At 40.7% G+C, this 22,967-nt stretch overlaps 1 protein-coding gene across 12 annotated transcripts in view; it reads right to left on the bottom strand.

The window, feature by feature from the left end:
* magi1b (membrane associated guanylate kinase, WW and PDZ domain containing 1b) overlaps positions 1-22,967 on the bottom strand; it is a 141,311-nt gene that overhangs the window by 19,223 nt on the left and 99,121 nt on the right. For 10 of the 12 annotated variants that reach the window (XM_063474585.1, XM_063474583.1, XM_063474584.1 and 7 more), the window contains 2 exons: positions 12,921-12,952; positions 643-889 (listed from right to left, as the gene is read on the bottom strand). In XM_063474585.1, the coding sequence (XP_063330655.1) occupies positions 643-889; positions 12,921-12,952 (279 nt within the window). The remainder of the gene's footprint in view (positions 1-642; positions 890-12,920; positions 12,953-22,967) is intronic. The other 2 variants (XM_063474581.1, XM_063474582.1) reach the window with 2 other exon arrangements.

The raw sequence follows: 22,967 nt of genomic DNA on the forward strand, positions 1-22,967 counted from the left end.
CTGGAGAACTTCAAGACATGTTGAGGAGGTCATTTAGCCATTTAAATCAGCTGCGTTGGATCAAGGACAGGTCTAAAACCTGCAGGACACAGGCCCTCGAGGCCTGGAGTTTGAAACCCCTGATCTAAACCATATATTTAATGCCAAATGCTTTAAATTCAATATTTTACATTAAAAAAAGCTGGAAAAAAATTAGCAAAGCTCAATTATGGTCATTAATTTGCATCCCTGAACAGAAAAGTTTTACTGGTTGAACAGAACATCAGACTTTAAAAAGTCTGTGCCAGCTCAAATTTGGGTATAAAAATATGAATTCAATTTGTCATTTGCCTAATAAATAACAACAACAAACAAATTTCTTTGACAGACTCCTACAATATTTATGTTTTATTGTTTTATCACAGGCGGTATAATATATTTGCTAATCACTCTATGTGTAGTGGAGCATTTGAGCACAAGCCAGTCTTTAGTAAAACAAAGATCAATAAATAAAGATAAATATCTGACCCAGCTTACTTACAAGCACAAAACGTTCCCCAAAATGAGCAGTACCACCAAGACACCAAAGACACCAAGGGTCTGCACCGAGCCAATACCCCATGCTGCCCTCATCCAACCGCCACCAGAAATGAATATACTTACGCCTACTTTCATACATGCTCCTGGACTGGGCCCAAATCTTAAAGGGGTCCGGTTTTCTCTGGATGGTCCCGTCTCCTGGGGAGTCCTGGATTGGGAGTCCCGGCAAAGGCTGCGAGGGAGGTGGGGGAGCGTTGCTCTCACTGAGAGCGGGTGCCAGGGAAGAATGCACAGGCGAGTCTGTGTGCGCGCTCCGGTGGCTGGAAACACTATGCTGGGAGCTGTTCTGGCTGTCCTTTCTTGACAACTGCTGTTGGAGAAGCAGATCAATATCATTTGACTGTTTCAAATCTTCTGCACAGGAGCATGGAAGCTGAACTCAGAAATGACTGACAGGAGGAGACAAAAACATTTAAAAAAGAAGGTTATTGCATCGTCAACAGCGGAATAGAAAATATGAATCTGGGTTGTGGTTTGTGAGAGGAGGAACAGGGACAGCGGAGACGTGAATACAGAGCAATTCTGAATTAGAGTTCAAAAAGACTAAAGATGGCTTCTCCTTGGGGTGAACGGAAGCACATTCTAAGAGTATAATGTCAACCATTGTCGTATTGCTCCCTTATTTAACACAAAGAATAATCAAGCTGTTTTATGCAGAGAATTCTTTTAAAGCTAACAAAGAGGGAGGAAAAAGAAAAAAAAAAAAAAGAGGACCTCAATGGTTTCTCATGATTAAGTCATTCAGCTATGGGAGAAAACACTGTGGAACTTACAAGAGTACATTGCCTATTCCTTTTGTTTAACAGAGTGGAATGTATTAACAAGGAGCTGCATTCCCTGCTGTATACGGAGGGACAGTCACAATGAATAAAGCACTCCAGGGGTTTAAAAAGAAGAGAGGACTTTACTGGTGAAGGCAGAAATGTAAAACTGCTTATAAATTGCCACTCGCCCCTCAATAACATGCGCACTTAAGCATCTGTTCGAGGATTCGAGCTGAGTAAACCTCACAATCCCGAGCTCAGGCACAAGTACGCTGCGAGTATCGGTAAAGATCCTGTTTGTCATCCTTGTCAAAGCATCTCTCCTTTGCAAGCACCACATCGTCACCATTGGTCTGCAAAATCTCCACTGCTGCGAAGAAGCCAGCGACGTGAAAGGGTTACGGGGCAGAGCTCGGGAAAGAAAGGCCGATATTTTAAGACGGTAAGCGAAAATGACAGCAGTTCAGTCTCTTCACGTCACGTGACTGCACATTACTTTGGACGCCGAGGACAAAAATATACCAGGAAAGGGTGGAGGCAAGTGGCTCGTCTGTTCTCAAATATCAAAGTGTTTGGCCTTCAAAGTGCAGTCATGTCTTCACACTCATTACTCGCTGAATCACTCTCCTACACCTCTGCAATTCATGTTTATATTCATCATCCTTGTTAGACATAAAATAAGCTTGATGCTTTAGCAAATATTAAGTCGGGGCTGTGGCTCCAGCTGGAATGCTTACTCTGCTGGTGCTGCAAATAACCTCACTGGGTTTTGTGGTGTACTTTTAAAAAAAAAAAAAAATCAATAAAGTCATATAATTAATCAGAAATGCAGGTCGTGTTGATGCTAAAGTCAGACCTGAGGACTGATGCTCAAAAAAAAAAAAATCCAGGCCAACCAATCTGTATTTTTTTCTTGTTGTTTGATGCACAGAAAGTCCAAATCCTCTCCCCCTCTTAAATGAAAAGAAATCTCCTATACTTGATGAATCTATTAGATTTTGACCTTCTGCAGTCATTGCGTTGTTCCTCGGTGGCCTGCGAGTAGTTTAATACATGGGTTTGTGCTGCTCCAATAACTTATTAAAGAGACAGACGATGGGAAGCGAGAGGCATTGGTAGGTGGGGCAATGAAAGCAAATCCTCGCTGCTTCCTAAGACTCAGCTCAGTCCTGCTTAACGTGACGCATCACTGGTTTAGCACACATACAACTTCTTAACATAACATGCATTTAAAAAGCATACCCATCACCTCGATTATCTGCTATAGAAATCCCATTATAATCATATACCCAGCATTAATATCATCACACATCCCAACAATTTTCTTCCCTAGCTAACTGAAATCACATAGGGTGGTCTCTATATGTAGAAGCCAGTGGAAAATCATCCTGCAAGACTATTCTATATTATACTATACTATTACTGTACTACTGTACTTTCACTCAGACACAGCTGATAGTGACTTGATGTTTTGGCACTGGCAACTTTTCCATCACCTCTGTTACGCTTTCAAGAACACCATCACCATTACCTAACTAGCACCACCATACATGACATCATTCTCCCACCAAAATTCTGTACTGTATCTAAATTATATCACATACCCTTCTAGAGTAATCGTTGTATGGAGGAGCCATCGCAAAATCATCCTGGGAAAAAAAATAATGATAAAAAAAATGAAAATTGCAAAAAGCTCCTGAAATATGTGCAGAAAGTGGTTTAGGCATTGTCTCAACAAGGCATCAGATGGATAGCGGCATCTTTGGTCGACAATCTGTTTATATTATACTCTACCCCTATATAAGGGCAAATTCTGGCTTTTAAAACAGCACACTTATAACTTGAATGATGGTCCCTATCTTACTAAGCCTTAAGGACAAGGCATCTAAAACAAATTGAACATTTTAGCTCTGTCCTGCTATGGCACCAACAGTTTTTCTGCAGCACCCAATCAGCCTCAGATATCCAAACGTGTTAAAAACAGGATTTTTCACATTTATCAGTGGGAAGTTGTTCTCCAGCTCTATTATCTGCTGTAAGAATTCAATTACTGTTATCAACCCATCACCGTTATCCAAACTGGTCATTCCCAAAACCTTCACCTTCTCTAAACAAAGATCACATACCCTCCTTCCATAAGCTCTGTACCGAGGATCCATCTCAAAATCATCCTGCAAAACAAAATTGGCAATCACAGATTGAGTCTACAAAGTGCTTTAATAATCAAAGTTCTAAACTTCGAGCATTTTAGCCTCATACACTAAACACAATGTTAAACATTATGTAATGCTAAAATGATCATTGGCACCTTTTTCATTGTGTCATTTATCAGCCTAGGATTATCAAACCAACACCAATATCACAACTTATTTCTAAAGCCTTCACCCCATCTGAACAATATCACATACCCTCCTACTGTTATCTGTGTATGAAGATTCCACATCAAAATCATCCTGCAAAACAAAACAAAGTTTAGCTCCTTGACTCTTTATTGAAGCCTCTTGATCTTGTAATATGTGCAGAATTTGGTTTAGCATTTGAAGGGCATCATCAAACGCAATGTTAAACATTATGCTAAATATTATGTAAGGTGGGACGCTAAAATCTACATATGTCATTCAGTATTAGTGGTGTTGTCACAGATATACACTATATCTGTCCTTATGTACTACTAAATTAACAGCAATAACTATATTGCGGGGCCTCACATAAATAACATCTTGCATTAAAATATTCTATTGAAACTTCATGCATTAAACCCATGATCTTTGGCACCATGCCCATTCCCTCTATTATTTTATAAGCACCATCTACGCACACAAGGTTATTCACGAAAAGTTTCAATGTATCTAAATGACATCACGTACCCTTTTTCTGTTATCTCTGTATGGAGGAGCCATCGCAAAATTATCCTGAAAAATATATTTTTTAAAATGAATACAAAAGAAGCTCCTGAAATACATGCAGAATGTGGTTTGGCAATAACTTGCTGAAATACGCTATCTGGGTAGTAGCATTGGTTGCTTCAAAAAAAAAAAGCATTATTGTGTACAATACAATCATGAACACTTATTTTTAAATTGTGTGCTTGTAGTGAGATAAATGTTCCTCTCTGTTATTGAGCCTGAAGGATGCAATATCCCCCCAAAATTCAAAGATTAGCTGTGTCATGCTAAGCTGCCAACATCATCACACAACCAAAGAGTAAATACAGTAAAAACATTATGCATTAACACAGTTATCATTGGCAGCTTAATCCTAAAATCTTCACGTCATGTAAACAGCATCACATACCCTCCTAATGTTCTCTCTATATCGAGGACCCGGCTCAAAATCATCCTGCAAAACAATATTGGCAAACACATTTTCAGTTACATACAGTCTGCAGAATCCCTCTATTAATAAAGGCATTACATCATGGAGCATTTACACTGCTCTCCCAGGCACCTTATCCATCACCTCTCTTATGAGCTAAGAATTATAGAACCACCACTAATGACGGCTCATTCCTAAAACCGTCACCCCATCTAAACAATAACACATACCCTCCTAGTGCTATCTGCGTATGAAGATTCCACCTCAAAATCATCCTGCAAAACAAACTGCCAAACATGTCCAGTCTAATAATGCCTGAATGACACTTCTAAACTGCAACAAGGCCAGTGTAGCACCCGAACTCCATGCTATGGCTCCATGCTCATGTAATATGTACATTTATGTAGCACAGCATTAACAGTCATAAGTAGTTTGTTGAGTCACACATAATATCTTTCTGTGTGAGACAATTTAAGCCTGAATGCATTAAAATATGATCACTTTGTATTAACATTATAAGAATACCATCTCTATCATCTGCCCAGCACCAGTATGATTACACCTCACTCTCAAAAACTTTAAATGACATCACGTACCCTTCTTCTATAATCTCTGTTTGGAGGAGCCATTGCAAAATTATCCTGGAAAATAATAATAATATAAAAAATTAATACAAAAAAAAGCTCCTGAAATACATGCAGAATGTGGTTTGGCAATAACTTGCTGAAATAAGCAAGGCTGTCTTTTAAAGCACATTATCTGGGTTTGGCATTGGTTGCTTCACAAAAAAAAAAAAATCATCATTTTTGTGTACAATACAATCATGAACACTGACTGTTAAATTGTGTGCTTGTAGTGAGATAAATGTTCCTCTCTGTTATTGAGCCTGAAGGATGCAATATCTCCCCAAAATTCAAAGATTAGCTGTGTCATGCTAAGCTGGCATCAGGCCTGACTATGTTTTATTGTCTTTATGGACTACAGAATTAACAGCAATTTAGTTTTTGTGTCGCACACAGACAACATCACACAAGCAACCAGTAAATAAAGTAAGAACATAATGCATTAACACATTTATCATTGGCAGCTTAATCCTAAAATCTTCACGTCACATAAACAGCATCACATACCCTCCTAATGTTCTCTCTATATCGAGGATCTGGCTCAAAATCATCCTGTGAAGCAAAATTAGCAAACACATATTTAGACTATAGGACCCTTTTATATTATCAACAGGAAGGTTCTATTTTAGTTTAGCAACTAGACTTTTTACAATGTATTCATGATTATGTAACATAGGCAGATTGTAGTTTGCTAACATCTTGCTAAAATAAGCAAGGTCTTCCCTTAATAAGCATCATCTTAATGATGGCATGCATTGCCACAACTGAGACGCTAGCATTTGAACTGTAAATGGCTCCTTCCTTTTTAACATGACGGTATTGGGCTCAAACAGGAATGTTAAAGTTTAACTCTGTCACCAGCAGGAATGACTCATGTTCACTGTCTTTATGCACTGTAACATAAGGAGTCATAATTTCTTTGAGGTGTGACACATAAATAGCCTCATACACTAAACGCAATGTTAAACATTATGTAATGCTAAAATGAACATTGGCACGTTTTTCATTGCGTCTTTTAGCTCAGGATTATGAAACCACCATCAATATCACAATAACTCATTGCTAAAACCTTCACCCCATCTGAAGAATATCACATACCCTCCTACTGTTATCTGTGTATGAAGATTCCACATCAAAATCATTCTGCAAAACAAAAATTGGCACAGACATGGTCGTTAGACACAGTCTACAGGGTCCTTCTAATAATATCAGAAAGAAAGATCTGCATTGAAACCAGCCCAGTTTAGCACTTGGCATTTTCGATATAGAGTCATGCTTGTGTCCTTTGTTATTTCAGCATTGTCTTGCTGAAATAATTTAAGACTTTCTTGAACCCGCCTTGAATATTATCTGTGAGAAGAATCCACATCAAAACCATCCTGCAAAAACAAATTGGCAGCCATGTTCTGTCAGACAAAGTTCAAGCAGGCAAAGTTTAGCTCCTGGACTCTTTATTTAAGGCCTCTTGATCTTGTAATATGTGCAGAATTTGGTTTAGCATTTAATGGGCATCATCATGATGGTGGGATATGTTCCTCTAAAACCTAGATATGTTGTTCAGCATTGGTGGGGCTGTCACAGATATACACTTATACAGTGCAATACCATCATGAATGCAAACTTGAACTGTATGCCGATAACAAGATGGAAGGTTTCCGTTTCATTTAGCCTGAAGGCACAGCACCCAAAGGGAGTCTTAGTGCTGTTCTGAAAAATGAGCAGCAGGCCTAAATTGGGTTCACTGTCCTTATGTACTACTAAATTAACAGCAATAACTAGAATGCAGGGCCTCACATAAACAGCATCTTGCATTAAAATATTCTATTGAAACCTCATGCATTAAACCCATGATCTTTGGCACCATGCCCATCCCCTCTATTATCTTTATAAGAAGACCACACAGTACCATCTACGCACACAAGGTCATTCCCGAAAAGTTTCAATGTGTCTAAATGACATCACGTACCCTTATTCTGTTATCTCTGTATGGAGGAGCCATCGCAAAATTATCCTGAAAAATAAGAATGTGCAGAATGTGGTTTGGCATCGTCTTGGTGAAATAAGCAAGTCCCTCCTTTAAAAGGAATGATGTGGATTGCTCTAAAACCTATACATATTATATTGTAATCCAATGTTGTCACAGAAACAGCTTTTTAAAAAGATTTGTTTTTAATGAGATTGATAGTTCCTTTCTTAATTAACCTTGAAAAACATTGGGTCCAAACAGAACTTCAAAGTTTACCATTGTCCTACTAAGCTAACAGCCAGCTTGACTTTGGTTAACTGCCTTTGTGTACTACAGAATTAACAGTCATATTAACTTTTTCTGACAACCAGACAGTTAGTAAAACCAGTATGGATGAACATGATTATCACTGACAGCTTATTCATTGCTTTCATCTGTTATAAGAACACCATAACCATTGTCATTCATAATACTTCCACCACCTCTGAATAATATCACATACCCTCCGAGTGTTATCTCTGTATGGAGGACCCGGCTCAAAATCATCCTGCAAAACAATATTGGCAAACACATTTTCAGTTACATACAGTCTGCAGAATCCCTCTATTAATAAAGGCATTACATCATGGAGCATTTACACTGCTCTCCCAGGCACCTTATCCATCACCTCTCTTATGAGCTAAGAATTATAGAACCACCACCAATAACGGCTCATTCCTAAAACCGTCACCCCATCTAAACAATATCACATACCCTCCTAGTGCTATCTGCGTATGAAGATTCCACCTCAAAATCATCCTGCAAAACAAATTGCCAAACATGTCCAGTCTAATAATGCCTGAATGACACTTCTAAACTGCAACAAGGCCAGTGTAGCACCCGAACTCCATGCTATGGCTCCATGCTCATGTAATATGTACATTTATGTAGCACAGCATTAACAGTCATAAGTAGTTTGTTGAGTCACACATAATATCTTTCTGTGTGAGACAATTTAAGCCTGAATGCATTAAAATATGATCACTTTGTATTAACATTATAAGAATACCATCTCTATCATCTGCCCAGCACCAGTATGATTACACCTCACTCTCAAAAACTTTAAATGACATCACGTACCCTTCTTCTATAATCTCTGTTTGGAGGAGCCATTGCAAAATTATCCTGAAAAACAAATTTTTAAAAACATGAATACAAAAAAGCTCCAAAATACATGCACAATGTGGTTTGGCAATAACTTGCTGAAATAAGCAAGGCTGTCTTTTAAAGCACATTATCTGGGTTTGGCATTGGTTGCTTCAAAAAAAAAAAAAAATGCATTATTGTGTACAATACAATCATGAACACTGACTGTTAAATTGTGTTCTTGTAGTGAGATAAATGTTCCTCTCTGTTATTGAGCCTGAAGGATGCAATATCCCCCCAAAATTCAAAGATTAGCTGTGTCATGCTAAGCTGCCAACATCATCACACAACCAAAGAGTAAATACAGTAAAAACATTATGCATTAACACAGTTATCATTGGCAGCTTAATCCTAAAATCTTCACGTCACGTAAACAGCATCACATACCCTCCTAATGTTCTCTCTATATCGAGGATCTGGCTCAAATTCATCCTGCGAAGCAAAATTGGCAAACACACATTACTCTGCAGGGTCCTTCTAATAAATCCTCAAATGAAAGTTATAAAAAAGGTCAGTTTAGCGCCTGGTCTCTGATGACAGAGCCATGGTTATGTAACATTTACAGAGTGTAGCGTGCTATCAACTTGCTTTAATAACAAGAGGCTTTCTTTAAAAGTCATGATCAGGATGGTTGCTCCAAAACTTGCATATATAATGTATCATTGGAGCTGCCCTCACAGATGTGTGGATCAACCATACTGTATGTAATAGCACCATCATGAGTGCTGGCTTTTCAACAGCGCACTGATAATGAGATCAATGGTTCATTTCATATTCAGCAAGAAAGACCCAGCATTCAGAAGGTCCAAAGCATGTTGTGTCACACCTAAGCAGCCTCGTGGAGCTGAAATGTATCATGCAATAACACCAGCACTACTGGCAGTTTATCCATAACCTTTACTATTTGCCAAGGACACCAGAACCATCATAAACCCACCACAGCCTAAAACCTTCACCCATTCTAAACATGATCACATACCCTACTAGTGTATTTTCTGTAAGGCTGATCCAGCTCAAAATCATCCTGCAAAACAAAACAAAACAAAACAAAAAAAAAAAAACATGCTCAGTTTACAGACTCTTTCCCACAATGCTGCAAGCAGGTCAGGTCAGCACCTGGACTCTTTAAAAAGAGAGTCCTGCTCATATAATATGTAAAGGGCATCATCAAGATTGTGTCATGTGTTGCTCTGAAATATGTTTTTGTTTTTCAGCATTACTGGTGGATTGAAAGACGTGGGGATTACTCCTGTACTAATGCACTCCATCATGATTGCAAGCTTTTGAACTGTGTGCTGATAACAAGATGGATGGTTTCTCTCTTATTTAGCCCGAAGGTACAGCACCCAAAAGGAATTTTAAGTTTTACCAGTTTAGCTCAGTCAAACCTTCTCCCCATCTTAAAAAAACATCACATACCCTCCTAGTGTTAACTCCGTATGGAGGATCCAGCTCAAAATCATCCTGCAAAATGAAATTGGCAAACACGTTTTGTTAGACACTGTCTACAGGGTCTTTCTGGTAATACCTGAAATAAAGACTTTTGAACTGTACGCTGATAAAACGATGGATGGTTCCCATCTCATCTAGCCTGAAGGTACGGCACCCAAAAGGAATTTTAAAGTTTAGCTCTGTACTGCTCTGTCACCTGCAGACTCATGTCTTTATGCACTGCATTATGTAGTAACATAAGAGTCATGATTTGATTTGTCGCACATAAATAGCCTCGTACGCCTAAACACAATGTTAATGTTAAACATTATGTAATGCTATAATTATCACTGGCAGCTTATCCACCATCTCTTTTATCAGCTAAGGATTATCAAACCAACACCAATAATATCATAACACCTCATTTCTAAAAACCTTCCCACCAACTAAACAATATCACATACCCTCCTAGTGTTATCTGTGTATGAAGATTCCACCTCAGAATCATCCTGCAAAACAAAATTGGCAAATACATGGTCTGTTAGACACAGTCTACAGGGTCCTTTGAATAGTACCACCAAGTAAAATTACTGAAAACATTCTGGTAGCTCACTGCCCAGACTGTCCTGTATTTATAAAACAAAGTTTTGGTTATTCATAGATTTTTTTTAAAAGTTGGTTATAGATAAATATTTAAAAATAGAAAGAAATTTCTATAGTAGATAGTAGTGCTGGGCGATATGACGATGTATATCGTGTGGACGATAGAAAAGTGTCTATTCGTGCCATTTGTCTTCTATCGTTTCTAACCCTAATTTTATAAATTATTACATAAAATATATCATTAACCCTTTACAACCGGTCGGAGCAGGCACACTCCGTTTTCCCTAACTATTTTTAAAATCCCTGTAGAACTGGAACCACGTAAGGTAGCGCAATAATTGTTTTTGCATATGAAACCATAGGAGTTGTACTGACATCTTATTCCATTAGCTTGCCCTAGGTCACGGTTTCCTTCCACATATGGCTTTGCAAAAATTGCATAAAAAGCACTTCCAGCAACAAAAACATAATATTCCAGACTTGCAGCAACAAAAACATAATATTCCAGAAACACGCTTTGCCGATCCGATCAGCTGTTTATAACACTTCCTAGTTGGAATATAAGTCAGCGTGAACTATCGCATGTCCGCCATTACCTGTCCGAAACCGGAAGTGACGTCATTTCGCGGAAAATTTAGTTTTTTACCTTCAAAGCCTATGTTGGTGTTTTTAAAAGTCATGTTTGACTTTATGCTTTTCTGTATCCTTTCTGGGATGCTTACAAGTCAAATTCCACTGTTGGAAATAGTTTATTTTGATGCACATGCTGTTTTTTTTGCAAATTTGCATTATAATATTTATTTTCATTTTTCCTGTAGTATATTAAAATTAGTGTATCTCAAACATAAAACTATGAAGACACTCAAAATAAATTTCTTGTGGTTGGAAACTATTTTGTGCAACTTTTTTGTATTTACAGTTTTGAGGGATAAGCCTCTTAAATTTCTCTAACTAGAAATATATGTAAAAAACAAAACAAAAACGATTTTCAATTTTTTTGTAGTTTATTGCACTTTTTTGCAATTTATGTAGTTTCTATGGACTTAATGCATACATATTATTATAATTTGGGCTATAACGGTTGTATTGATGTATAGCAACTTGAAATGCTCCCACAAATGGCACTACAGCATGTAAAATGTAAACGTAAGCTCTGGCGGACTTGGTTCTATGGTTGGTCTTAAAGGGTTAAATAGCCTGTGGCAAATATATTAGTGTTGTCTTCTCACTATACATACTCTGAACTTTATGCAAGAGAAAATAAAGTATAAAAAAATGATATTTTTCGCAAAGAAACTCTCGCTTGTGGTTTTGCGACATGGTGCTGCTTTAAGTGCACCCGGATTTGCGACATACTTTACGGTAACTCAAAACAAAGACTGCACCCTCTCCACTCGCTGTTTACAGACTGCATACTTTCCAGATGACCACAGGTCAGGTGGTATATCGTGATATATATCGTTATCGTGATATAAAAGAATTCATATCGTGATAAATATTTTTTCCATATCGCCCAGCACTAGTAGATAGTAAAAAAAAAAAAAAAAAAAAGAGGAGCTTTTCTAGCATTTAACGGTTTATCTTTTACTTAACTGCTTTGATGTAGTGAGAATGGCAATGATGAAAGTCTTTAAGCTGTAAAACTTATGAAAATACAGTTCAAAGTTTCTTTCAGATTTTCCAAAGCCTTCCAGTGGGCCAGATTGGAGTCTTTGCTAGGCTTTCTGCCCCCCTCGCCTTATGTTTGACATCGCTTCTCTATAAACTGTATAATATCCTTCACCTTTAGTGGTGCCTACACAGTGGGGGGGGGGCTTACCCATGCTATGCGCACTAATACACTCCAATACCATCATGAGTGACGCTTGAACTGTACCACTTATGCACGGCTATGAGAATACCATTAACTACCCAGCACTAATACTACAGCACGATCATTTCAAAACCACCACTGCATATCCTCCTAGTGTAATCTCTGTATGGAGAGTCAAAATCATCCTGCAAAACAATATTGGCAAACACGTCTTCAGTTGCAAAGTCTACAGGGGTCTCTCTTTTAATAAAGACATTACAGGATGGAGCAGTCTCTCAGCTGTGATCATACATCAATGCTCACACTGCAAACTTAGCACCCAGTGCGATGCGATCGTCAGCGTGTTAGCAACCCAGCTCACACGGTGCATCAAAGCTCTTCGTCCCATCCCCCGTCAGATTGGGGGGGGGGGGGGGGGACTGATGTGAAGCGACAGGAATCCACCCCCGCACAGTACAGTATCCCATGTCCACAAACAGACCCACAACATCAGCACAAGTTGCAGCGCACAGAGGGGAGTTAGGGATGAAGCGGGAAAGGAAGAGATGATGATATTGAGACATCCCTCAGAAAGATGCACACATGTGGTTAGAGGACAGAGGTGGATGGATGTAAAAATTAAGATTAAAACAACTACTTACCAGTTTTGGGCTCTTCTTTGCAGGTGCCACTCCTGTGAAGCCAGACAGAGAAACGGAAGGAAAAAAAAGAGAAAGAGAAAAATGTTACCAAAGGAGTTAGAACATTTATTTCACATTAAAATACAGGGGGAATTAAAAAAAACATGGGTGGGGAAAAAAGATTAACGCAGACTCCCCAACATTGTCACAACAGAGCAATTCTAGCTCTCGTCTCATTCTCTTTCCTTTCCTCTCTTTCCCTGCTTGATTTCATTCGCTCGCCCATCCGCGGCTTACGTTTTGGAGGAGGAGGAGGAGGAGGGTGTGGGGGAGGTGGGGAGCAGGCAGCGCGATCTATCTGCATCGCTGCCGCGGCCAGCGTTTTGGCTTGACTGGTGCGGCAGAAGAGCGTGGCCAGCGCCGGGGGGCTAACCCAGCACTCTCGAGACCCTGGCTACCCAACGGAGGCGCGCACATGTGAGCATGTGTTTGAGGGAGGACGAGTGAGAGTTAAGGGGCAAAGACAGGATCCTGGAAAGCACCTAAAGCCGGCGAATAAAAAGAAGGTTGTAAAAGAGGAGAAAAGCAAGCTTTGCTCTGGAGTTCCTGGCCGTAGCATTACCCATGGAGAAGGAGTCCAAGATATTGAACATTAAATTATAGGCAACCGTCAGTTCCCCTCTTACTGAGACCATCTTCCTGTGTCCGCTGAGCGCCGCGCTCCGCTGTCAAAGGCTCCAACATCTATAGGCAGTTGGCGCGTCCTCCTAGTCTCTCCCTTCCCTGCTGCCTTTTCCTTTTTTTCCCCTGTCCCTGTTCCTTTCTCTCTCTCTCTCTCTCTCTCTTACTTCACTGCACACTGTCCTCCCTCCCTTTTCTTCCCTCAGCATCATCACCCTCCCTCCCTCTTTCTTCTTCTGTACGCTCCATCCCAGCCTCCCCTCCCACCCCCACATGCTGGTAAACATCCATGCAGCTACACATGCACTCTCACAGGCAGGCTTCCGACACAAATCAAGGTGTGCTTAAAGTATGACAGCCACGCTGCTTCTGCCCAAGTGTGCAGTGACCAGAAAATATCGTTTGCAGCAAGATCGTTGTACCCGACAAAGTGCGCACACAGACGGAAAAGACTGACAGATTACTGAAATACCAACACAGCGCAGCTCCGACCAGGTAAATGCGCTCCTTAAACACATCGCTCCCTCCCTCGGCTCTGCGTGAAAAAAGCGGCAGTGTGAAGTCACGGATATGAGAACGCGTGGAGGAGTTCGCGAAAGAAAGAAAATACAAGAAGTGTGGCTTTATTTCCCTCTACAATGTTACAGTTCAGCAGCGAGTGGAGTGTTGGCCAAACACACGCTCCTCTGACATACAAAAGATGTGTTAAAGCACGCACAAGAATAGGTTGTGCTTCATCTGCGAAAATGGGCCACTACTGTGTGTCAATCCTTTAGGGAAGCTGAGAGGATAAGATCTCACACACACACACACACACACACACACACACACACACACACACACACGCGGGCTCTTGTCTTCTTTATCTCTCAGACATCTGGGTTCATTCACAACTGACAGCTCCAGCTGTGTTGCGTCTGCAGTTCTTCCTTCTTTCCCCGCTACTCCCCTTTTCAAATCGATAGGAATCGTTCATTCAGAAGTGCGTAACAATCTGATAAAAGAAAAAAAAAGAAAAAGAAAAAGGATGCATACTAGACATAATCCCACTGAATCCCAAGGTTTTCTCTTTGGACCGAGGAGGCTGTCAGTCAAGGACTCAGGACAGTGTTTTACTATCCTTCATCTATCCACTGCAATTGATCTGCCGCTGCTCCCTCTCAGTGCCTCTTAGCGGCTCTGCAGCCACACAGAATTCAGAATTTCATAATGTGCAGCACATGTTTTTTTTTTTGGTTTTTTTGCTTGCTTTTTTTGATTAACAGCTTTAAAAATTGAAAGAAAGACAAACTGAATATGTTTGTTATTTAAACAATAACAACATGACAGGCATTCATTTTTGTGTTTGCAAGCTGCATAGCGATATTTCTAGTCTTTTAATGATGCTGTACTCTAATTAGTTGCAAGATACTCTACTAGGTGTTTTGACAAGCGTGCCACAACTTCCTCAGTCTTTTGTTGCCTTCGTCTCAAAACTCACTTACACATCAAATTCCAGTTTAATAGACTGAAATCTGCAAGTGCATGAATTCCATTTAGAGTTTATGCTTTTATTTAATATTCCAACTTTTTGGAGAAACTACATCGGATAGGAAAAACTGAGATAAATCAATTATTGAAATAAATGTCGGTTTCAATCCTAAAGCAAATAAAAACAGGGAAAACACAACTGTGCAAAGGTTAGCTTTACATCTGTGTGCGTCTCTCAGATCAAAAGGGATTGTGGATGTTTGGGCCAACCTCCGGTCCTAATTACACACACGAGGAGGGAAAGAGCATTTTTAGACAGGTGGGCGATTTGGCCTGGCCGGCAGACTGACAGCCTGAGTGAGAGAGCTCAGTTAAATCCTCAGCGCCTCCAGCTCTCAAATAATGGACCTGAACCACTGTGGCCCCTTTTGCTCATTTTACTCTGCTTACCAAATCTTAAACATGAGTGGCACGAGACTCTTTCGTAAGAGCCAATAATCCAACTACTAGGATTTTTCTTTTTTATGATTGAAGATATCAACAGAGCGGCGTGAATTTCAAAGACAGGAAAGTAATGAACTCTACTGCATCTTTGAGGACTGTTACAGATTATTTTAAGTAGCTTGAAGTAATACTTTTGTTTGATTGCCAGAGGAAATAAAACACCTGAAGTTGAGGGAAGATGACTTGGTTTTCTTTTCATATGAACACCCTGAGTTTACCATGACAAAGAATTTTAGGCAAAAACTCGCACAGTTTAAAGTAAGAACTGTTACTAACAGAATCAATACATAAAAATCGAAGCACTGACACACCAAGTCAAAACCTGTGTGCAAAAAATTCAGCAAAACAAGCTGCCAAAGGTGGGTACAGTCTGACAAAAAGCAGTACACCTTGTACACTACCCTGCAACTGTTGCACCAACCTGGCAACCCAGCAGTTACTAAACGGAAGCCATTACTAAGCAGATTATGTTGTCTGTCCACAGTGCGTGTCTGTGTGTATGTGCTACTAGGTCTCGGCGAGGAGTGATGGCTTCCAACAGGCAGGTCCATCTGTCACCGTGGCGACAGTGCCTGGTGACCGTGGGGAACTGACAGATGGTCTCTAAGCAACGCTTGTTGTGGTGAGCTGCTTTCTGCTGTACAGTGAAGGAGTGAAAAGCTCATATCAGCCGTGTCCATCGGCATCCTGAGTGTGACAGTCATGCTAAGTGCAGCGTTACTGAGGATCCTTCTATGTGTGCCTGTGTGTAAATAGAGAAATTACAAGTGCCAGTGTGGCTAAATAGCAAAGATGACCAGGGTGAACAGGTTAAAAAAAGAAAACGCAGTGGAAGGTAACAGGTTTCCTTATGGGGAAGTCTTTTTTTCCCTCTTTAAATTAAAAATGGTGAACTGGGGAGTGTTTCTCTTCTAGAACTTTAAATCTGGGGTGAAATCCCCTCCTCCCACAAATGCACACATCCGCCCAGGGGAGACCCCAGCGCAAATTATCTGCGGAGCATTGTCATGGAAACAAAAAGATGGTGCAATGTTGGAGATTTACGACTCGCCCAGTGGCTACAGGGGTGTGAAGACATGGGAGATTGGTAGGGGCTCGGGGAGCGAGAAAGGCTCACCTCGTCCCCGCCGTGCAACAAGCAATGATTCACCAACTCGAGCCCCTAGCGAGCCAAAAAAACGAGCAGAGGTGAATCGTGGGCACCCGGTGGGCAGGCTGCTCCCGCGATCATTGCTTTTCTGAACTGCAATGCTGTTCGTTATGGTGCCACTGGAACGTTCAGTCAGCAGAATTTTTAATGCGAAGTGGGCAAAAATACAACACTTCCTGCCCATACAGTGAATTGATTTCCTGCTTTAGTCTGTGCAGGGAGCCATCATCAGCGTTTATCTCTTTCTAATGGCTGTGTAGAAGACTGGAGACACTAAACGAGTCTTATGAATGTGCGTGCCGGTAACTCTGAGTTTGTTTATGTGGGTTATGCAATTTCACATAATTGTGTTCCCGTCTATCAGTGTGCGCCCTTAAAGAAAACAGATCCGTGGAGTGCCTTTTGACAGAAGGCACTTACAAGCCATCAGTGCACTTGCCCACCATTACGCCAATAAGAGCCATCTACTGTGACAACGACCCACTTGGTGTTTTTACCTTCATACCTTCCTTAATCCTAAGCTTACCCTCCTTACGTTCCTTGCATGCTGATGGAAAACACATAGGGAAACTTGTATTTAAACTGTGAGTGTCTTTAAGGGTACATGAAGTCTCCTGCATGCTGCATAGAGATAAATAAGGGGATTTTGCCCTCTTGCTATAACACCAAGGCATCGATTACAGTCTTTTGTGGACCCGGACATGCTGGAGACACCACATCCCGAGTAGTCACTCCTGTTACACTTCTCTGACGTCCGTTACCTGGTTGGCAGGCACGTGGATGTTTTCACTGACCCTTGTGCTCGCTTTCAGATGAGGAAATTTACATCACTCGGTCCCAAGTGAACTCTAGTGGACTTGTGAATGCTGTTTCTAGGATGATTTGTAAGTGAATGCTAATAGAGTTTTCCAAGGAGCCATGCAGTTAATCTAAAGTCTTGGACACGTCTTTGGGCATTTTGCCCCTCATTTATTCAAAGGAAATAAAAGAAAGTAACTTTACAGGCAGCGGGAGGTTCATCAAATACTTTGACACATGAAATAATTTAAACCTCTTGGCTGTTTCACTCCTGTAACCCGTTGCTTGCTACATCGGGAGGAGAGAAAGGGTCCATATCTCACTTTGAGAGCAGAGACGCAAGAGGCCCGATTGCCAAGCAGGGACTGTTGTGTCGCTGATGATTGATGAGTCATGAAGTAGAGGGAAAGAGAGGAAAAGACAGAGAGCAGAGCATCATGGGGGTTTCTACACTGCTCTTTCATCATCTCTCTGATCCTCTGACATCGTTCCCGCCACCATTTTTTTCCCCCCTTCTCCCCTCATCCACTGCGGCTCCAGTTAATTAAAGGAAAAGCCTAAAGCCTTGCCCCTACGGTAAGGGACTCCATGGGCTCTGTTATGCTTTACGGGTTTTTTGCTGGCTTGTTTTTAGGCCTTTTGTCCCCTTAGAGGAAATGGTCGCAGCAAATCAATACAAAGTTGTTTTCACTGATTAGATTTATCCTATAATTAAACCTTTCCACAGTGGTGTAAGTGGTGTCTTTCAGCATAACAATGTCCTCATCCATAGAGCGTGAGGGGGGGGGGGTCACTGAATAGTTTGCAGACTATGATGTAAATGCTGGTAATCACATGATATACCTTTTACAGTCACCTGATCTCAATTCAATTAAATACCATTGAGTGACTTAGCACATGTTGCACAGCCTTGTCCACCACATTCAAAACACCAAATGAAGGAATTGATTGATACACTGTATTAGTGGTTATTTACTGCTTTAAAAATAAGAAATTCAGTAACCTATTTTGTTCTGGACATAAACTGCTGTGGATGCTGGGAGGAGGCGGCACTGAGACAAGAGCACAAAGAGCAGAAGGGAGAGAATTTTCTCCTCTAATGTCAATTTAATTGGAATACCAGAGGAAAGCGCCATCAGAACATATATCAACAGCCAAGGCATGTTGTTTTTAATTTGTTGGAAGAAATTTTTAATTTGTTGAAGATTCCGAATCAAAAAAGTCATAAAAGCCACTGTATCCAAACCTTTATTGTTAACCTTATGATATTTTTGTCCTCCTTATTATTTCTAGGACATCAAGCAGAGCTTTAATAATCCCTCTCAAAGAAAAAAAAACTACCAAGAAATACATGGAATTGTCAGTTTAACGACATTCAAATGACCATTTTCATTAGTTCATTGTAATTAGTATAATAGATTTCCACATTTCCAAAACTGTCTCCCTTGTATCTGGGCTTCTCCACTGTTCATACAGTCACTTTAGCATTCACCTTGACCACAGTGGTGCTGAGAACTCCCTTTTTATGAGCCAGTTTAAAGTATTGTTTTCCGAAGTCGTTCCTCCATTAACACCTCCGGTTTCCACCATTCTTCCGCCTCCCCCTGGCCCGTGCTGCCAAGCTGCTTCCTGAGCGAAATGTGGGTAAAACCTACGCTTACATTATGTTGTCAGATTACAAGTAACAAGCTGTGTCTGTGCTGTTAGTCGATTACTCACACCCTCATCGGGCCTGCTTGTTTGCAACCCTATGCTCATTTGCGCTGCCATTAGTAAACTACATTAGGTTATTATTGAGCTGAAGTGGCTGCGCCTGTGTTTATAAATTTACACTGTGTTAATAGATTACCCGGAGGACTTTCCACTCCCATTGCTCCCATTTGCCCTGCTTAGTGAATCAGGCCCTTAATGTAAGTTGATTTTTCCTTTAATTTGTCATCCAGAGGTACGTATCCTTCCCCCTTCATGTACATTGGTATGACCAGTCTGCTGCTAGCCCAGCGCACATTACCGTGTATTCGTTGGAGCACCTGCCTGGATTTTCAAACAGGTAAAAAATGAAAGAAAATAATGCAACTCTGCATCCATGCTGAGACAAATAGATGTAATTTTTTCTTTTTTTCCTGAGCTGACTAATGACACGAGCTGCCGGGGCTGCTAGGAAGCTATGTTTCAGAAAAACTGCACTGAAACTAGTTTTCACTGACAAACAGCTATACAACAGGTGTATGCACTCCTATGGACAAAAGAGAGTGGGGTAATGGAAATTAGCATCTATGCAACGGCAAGACATCAGGGGCCAAAATGAATTATGCCGGTGCATCAGTGGGGGCAGGAGAAGACAGGCAGGGGAAAATGAGCCCATTACAGCAGTGTAATTAGACAAATGAAAGCACAATGGATTACGAAACCTGACTGAGGTAATAAATCATTCCTGCGCGCTTATAGGAAGTACATGACAGAGTGTCAAGTGTCTAAAACCCACTATTTAACCTACGAAGAACTGTTAAAGTGTCTCCACGCTGATCCGTTGCATGGCTCTTCCTCCACATCTATTAAATGAGGGAGAGAGGCAAGTGAGGGGGGGCATACTGTTGCACGCAGCGGCTTTAACGAGTTCGCTTCTTCACGCGCTAGTCCTCAGGGATTGGCTCCCATCTTTACGTGGGCGAGCAGGTGTGAATCTCCATCCTGGCAGTGGGGGAACAGAAACGGAAAAGGAGGGATGGAGGGGCGGAGGAGAGGTGGATTTCCACCAATTAAGGCCGAACCAGAGTCTTTCTGCCTCTAATCTATAATTGGATGCATGACTGTTCATGTTCATGAGACTGGCTGAGTGAATGCCTGTGTGAACACACACAAGTAAGCAGCGTTTGGTTGGAAGGAGAGAGACACAGAGAGAGAGAGAGGGAAGCAAAGAAAAGACGTATGTGTATTATAAGCAAAGCTGACATCAGGACCCCAATTAGAGGCCAGTGTGCTTTGCTGCTACTGGTGGAGTGATCCTGATTGAGACAGCAGTGAAGAGAGTGTGAGCAGGACAGTAATTAAGGCACCATGACTAGAGCCTTAGATGATGTGTTCCCCAGAGTGTAAATGTAAAAAACAAAAAAAAAAAAAAAAGAAATACACATGACAAGCGAATGATGAACAGCGGCACACAAACACACACACACACACACACACACACACACAAAATGTGCGGCCTAAACATGCTTAAAGACTCTAAAGGATGGGAAATGTGTGGGAGGAAGGGATACACAGTGGGACACAGTGTATATCAATAAGCTTTGATGGAGAAAAAGGGACCCAGGTATTCGCTCATTCTGATTTAGCCAGCCATAAGATCTAAGTCTACTCATCTTTCCTGCCACAAAAGGGCCATAGGAAAAAAATTATTTGTCCAGTGAGAACACACTGGAGATGTGATCAAAAATGGTGCTAAAGCAAACATTCAGCGAATCAGTTAGCGGAGAATTAATTAGGGGAAAATGAATTGTCAACTATTTTGTTAACTTCAAAGTGTCATTGCTTAAGTTATTTATCAAGGCAATAAACATCAATAATCTGTGTCTTCCAGTATTGCAAAGGTCAGAATTTGCTTTGATAAAATTGAAAAAAATGATCAAAAGCAAGTTACACCTCACATCACGATACTAGATTGGCGCTACATCATGCTCACATACCAGTATCCCCTAAAAGAGCTGGAATTTAGTTTTTTGGTTTCATGTGGTTTATTCTTGACTAGCTAGCACCCAGGAGAGAACCACTGCTGTGCACAGGGTATTTTTAGTTGTCTTTGTGAGTTTATTCTGCAGGCTGCTGTCTGTTTAAATGAAAAACTCATTATATATTGATTTCAGATTCACGGCCAGAAAAAAAAGCAGACATCTGAGGATGTCTGCTTTAATTCCAGGAAACTTATACTGACATTTTTTCTTTCCTTCTTTTTTTTTTGATAACTTTTATTCTTGTATAGACTTCATAGCTTCACAGCTCTCAGAATTAAATTGTTGGAAAGACATGAGATTTCTCAGTACTAATGTCAACATGACTGGAGTATTTTCATGAGAATTTCTGATGTCTTGCTTTTTGGAACAGAAACATGAAAATCAACATAAAATGCAGTCCAAAGTCACAAAGACTGATTTAATTTAAAAAAAAAAAAAAAGTTTAGACGAAGAAGGTGAAGAAAATGCACTAATCTAATTTGTACTTTTGCTGTCCTATTTCTACGTTAAAAGTTAGATATCTGATGTTGGAGCCATCGAGTCAGCGGATCTTTTTCTAATAATAATCTGAAGGAAATGTGTTAGTTTCCTGCTTCTGTATCCACCCTTTTGTAAGAACTCTAGTGCAATAAAAGCCACCATAAAGAGCATTCAGTAATGCTGGTTCGTTTAAAGTGCTCCTCATACTTTATCCATACCATCCTTGTGTTTCCTCCAGTATCATTCTACTGTCATAGTCTGTGTCGATCGCAGCCAGCCAATGCATTTACAGAAGCCCAATTAAACTGACGTCTGTTTCCTTGACAGCCCATTAAGCTCCTGCCTGAAATGAGATGAGGCCGAATCGCTTTACGCGCTTGTGTACACAAGCGTGATGAGGAAATGCTACTCATTACCAAAAGCCAGAGAGGAGGGTAGAGAAGCCGTTTGGTCTGTGTAGTTTTTGGAAGGTTTAGCCATTTGTTGAGAAGTCAGACAAACAGACTGTGGCAGAAAAAGATTGAGATACAACTTCAGAAAGAGAAAAAGAAAAAAGATTCCATGCGAGATTACAGTGCGAGCTGCCTGCCATTCATCTGACCAATTTCCCTTGGCAGTTCTGAGCACTTAACCTTATGACGGAGATAAACTGCATGCGTGTACACAGACACACACAAAACCTTTTAGTAACTAGAATTAATAAGCCCTAAAGCAAGCAAAAGGACAGTCTGGCAGAGAAAATGGTCCAATTACTTGTATCACACGGGGCGTTTAGAGCGGCGGAGGTCTGCGCGTCTGAAGGGGGATTGGAGGGAAAATACCGAAATTCAATCATTTCAGTTTTATCCTATTCACAGTTGCTTTGTTTCCATTTAGTGCTTCTGTGCTACCGTGATTTTCAATCAGAAGCCATGACAAAGGCTGAGTGGCGCACAGCGAATTACAGGCATTTACATGCGGCTGCACCATTTTCACAGCACTAACGTTGACCAGCTAGCACTGAATTTTTTTACGTTAAGGGCAAAATGTCACGGGCTTATATCGAGGCAGAGAGCCAGGTGGGTGGATAAAAGGCATGCTGGCACAATTGGTGGCATCTTCAAAGTGATGAGCTTGAACGTGGGACTACACTAAAACCCCAAAATACACTAGACATTCTCTCTCCCAGCAAACACAGCAAACAGAAACAGAGCTGACTGCAAATGAACATGAGCAGAGACAGAGAGAGAAAAACTGAGGTTTTCTTTTTGAAAA

The sequence above is a fragment of the Pelmatolapia mariae genome, linkage group LG5 (genome assembly GCF_036321145.2).
Source record: "Pelmatolapia mariae isolate MD_Pm_ZW linkage group LG5, Pm_UMD_F_2, whole genome shotgun sequence".
In the NCBI taxonomy this organism is placed as follows: Eukaryota; Metazoa; Chordata; class Actinopteri; order Cichliformes; family Cichlidae; genus Pelmatolapia; species Pelmatolapia mariae.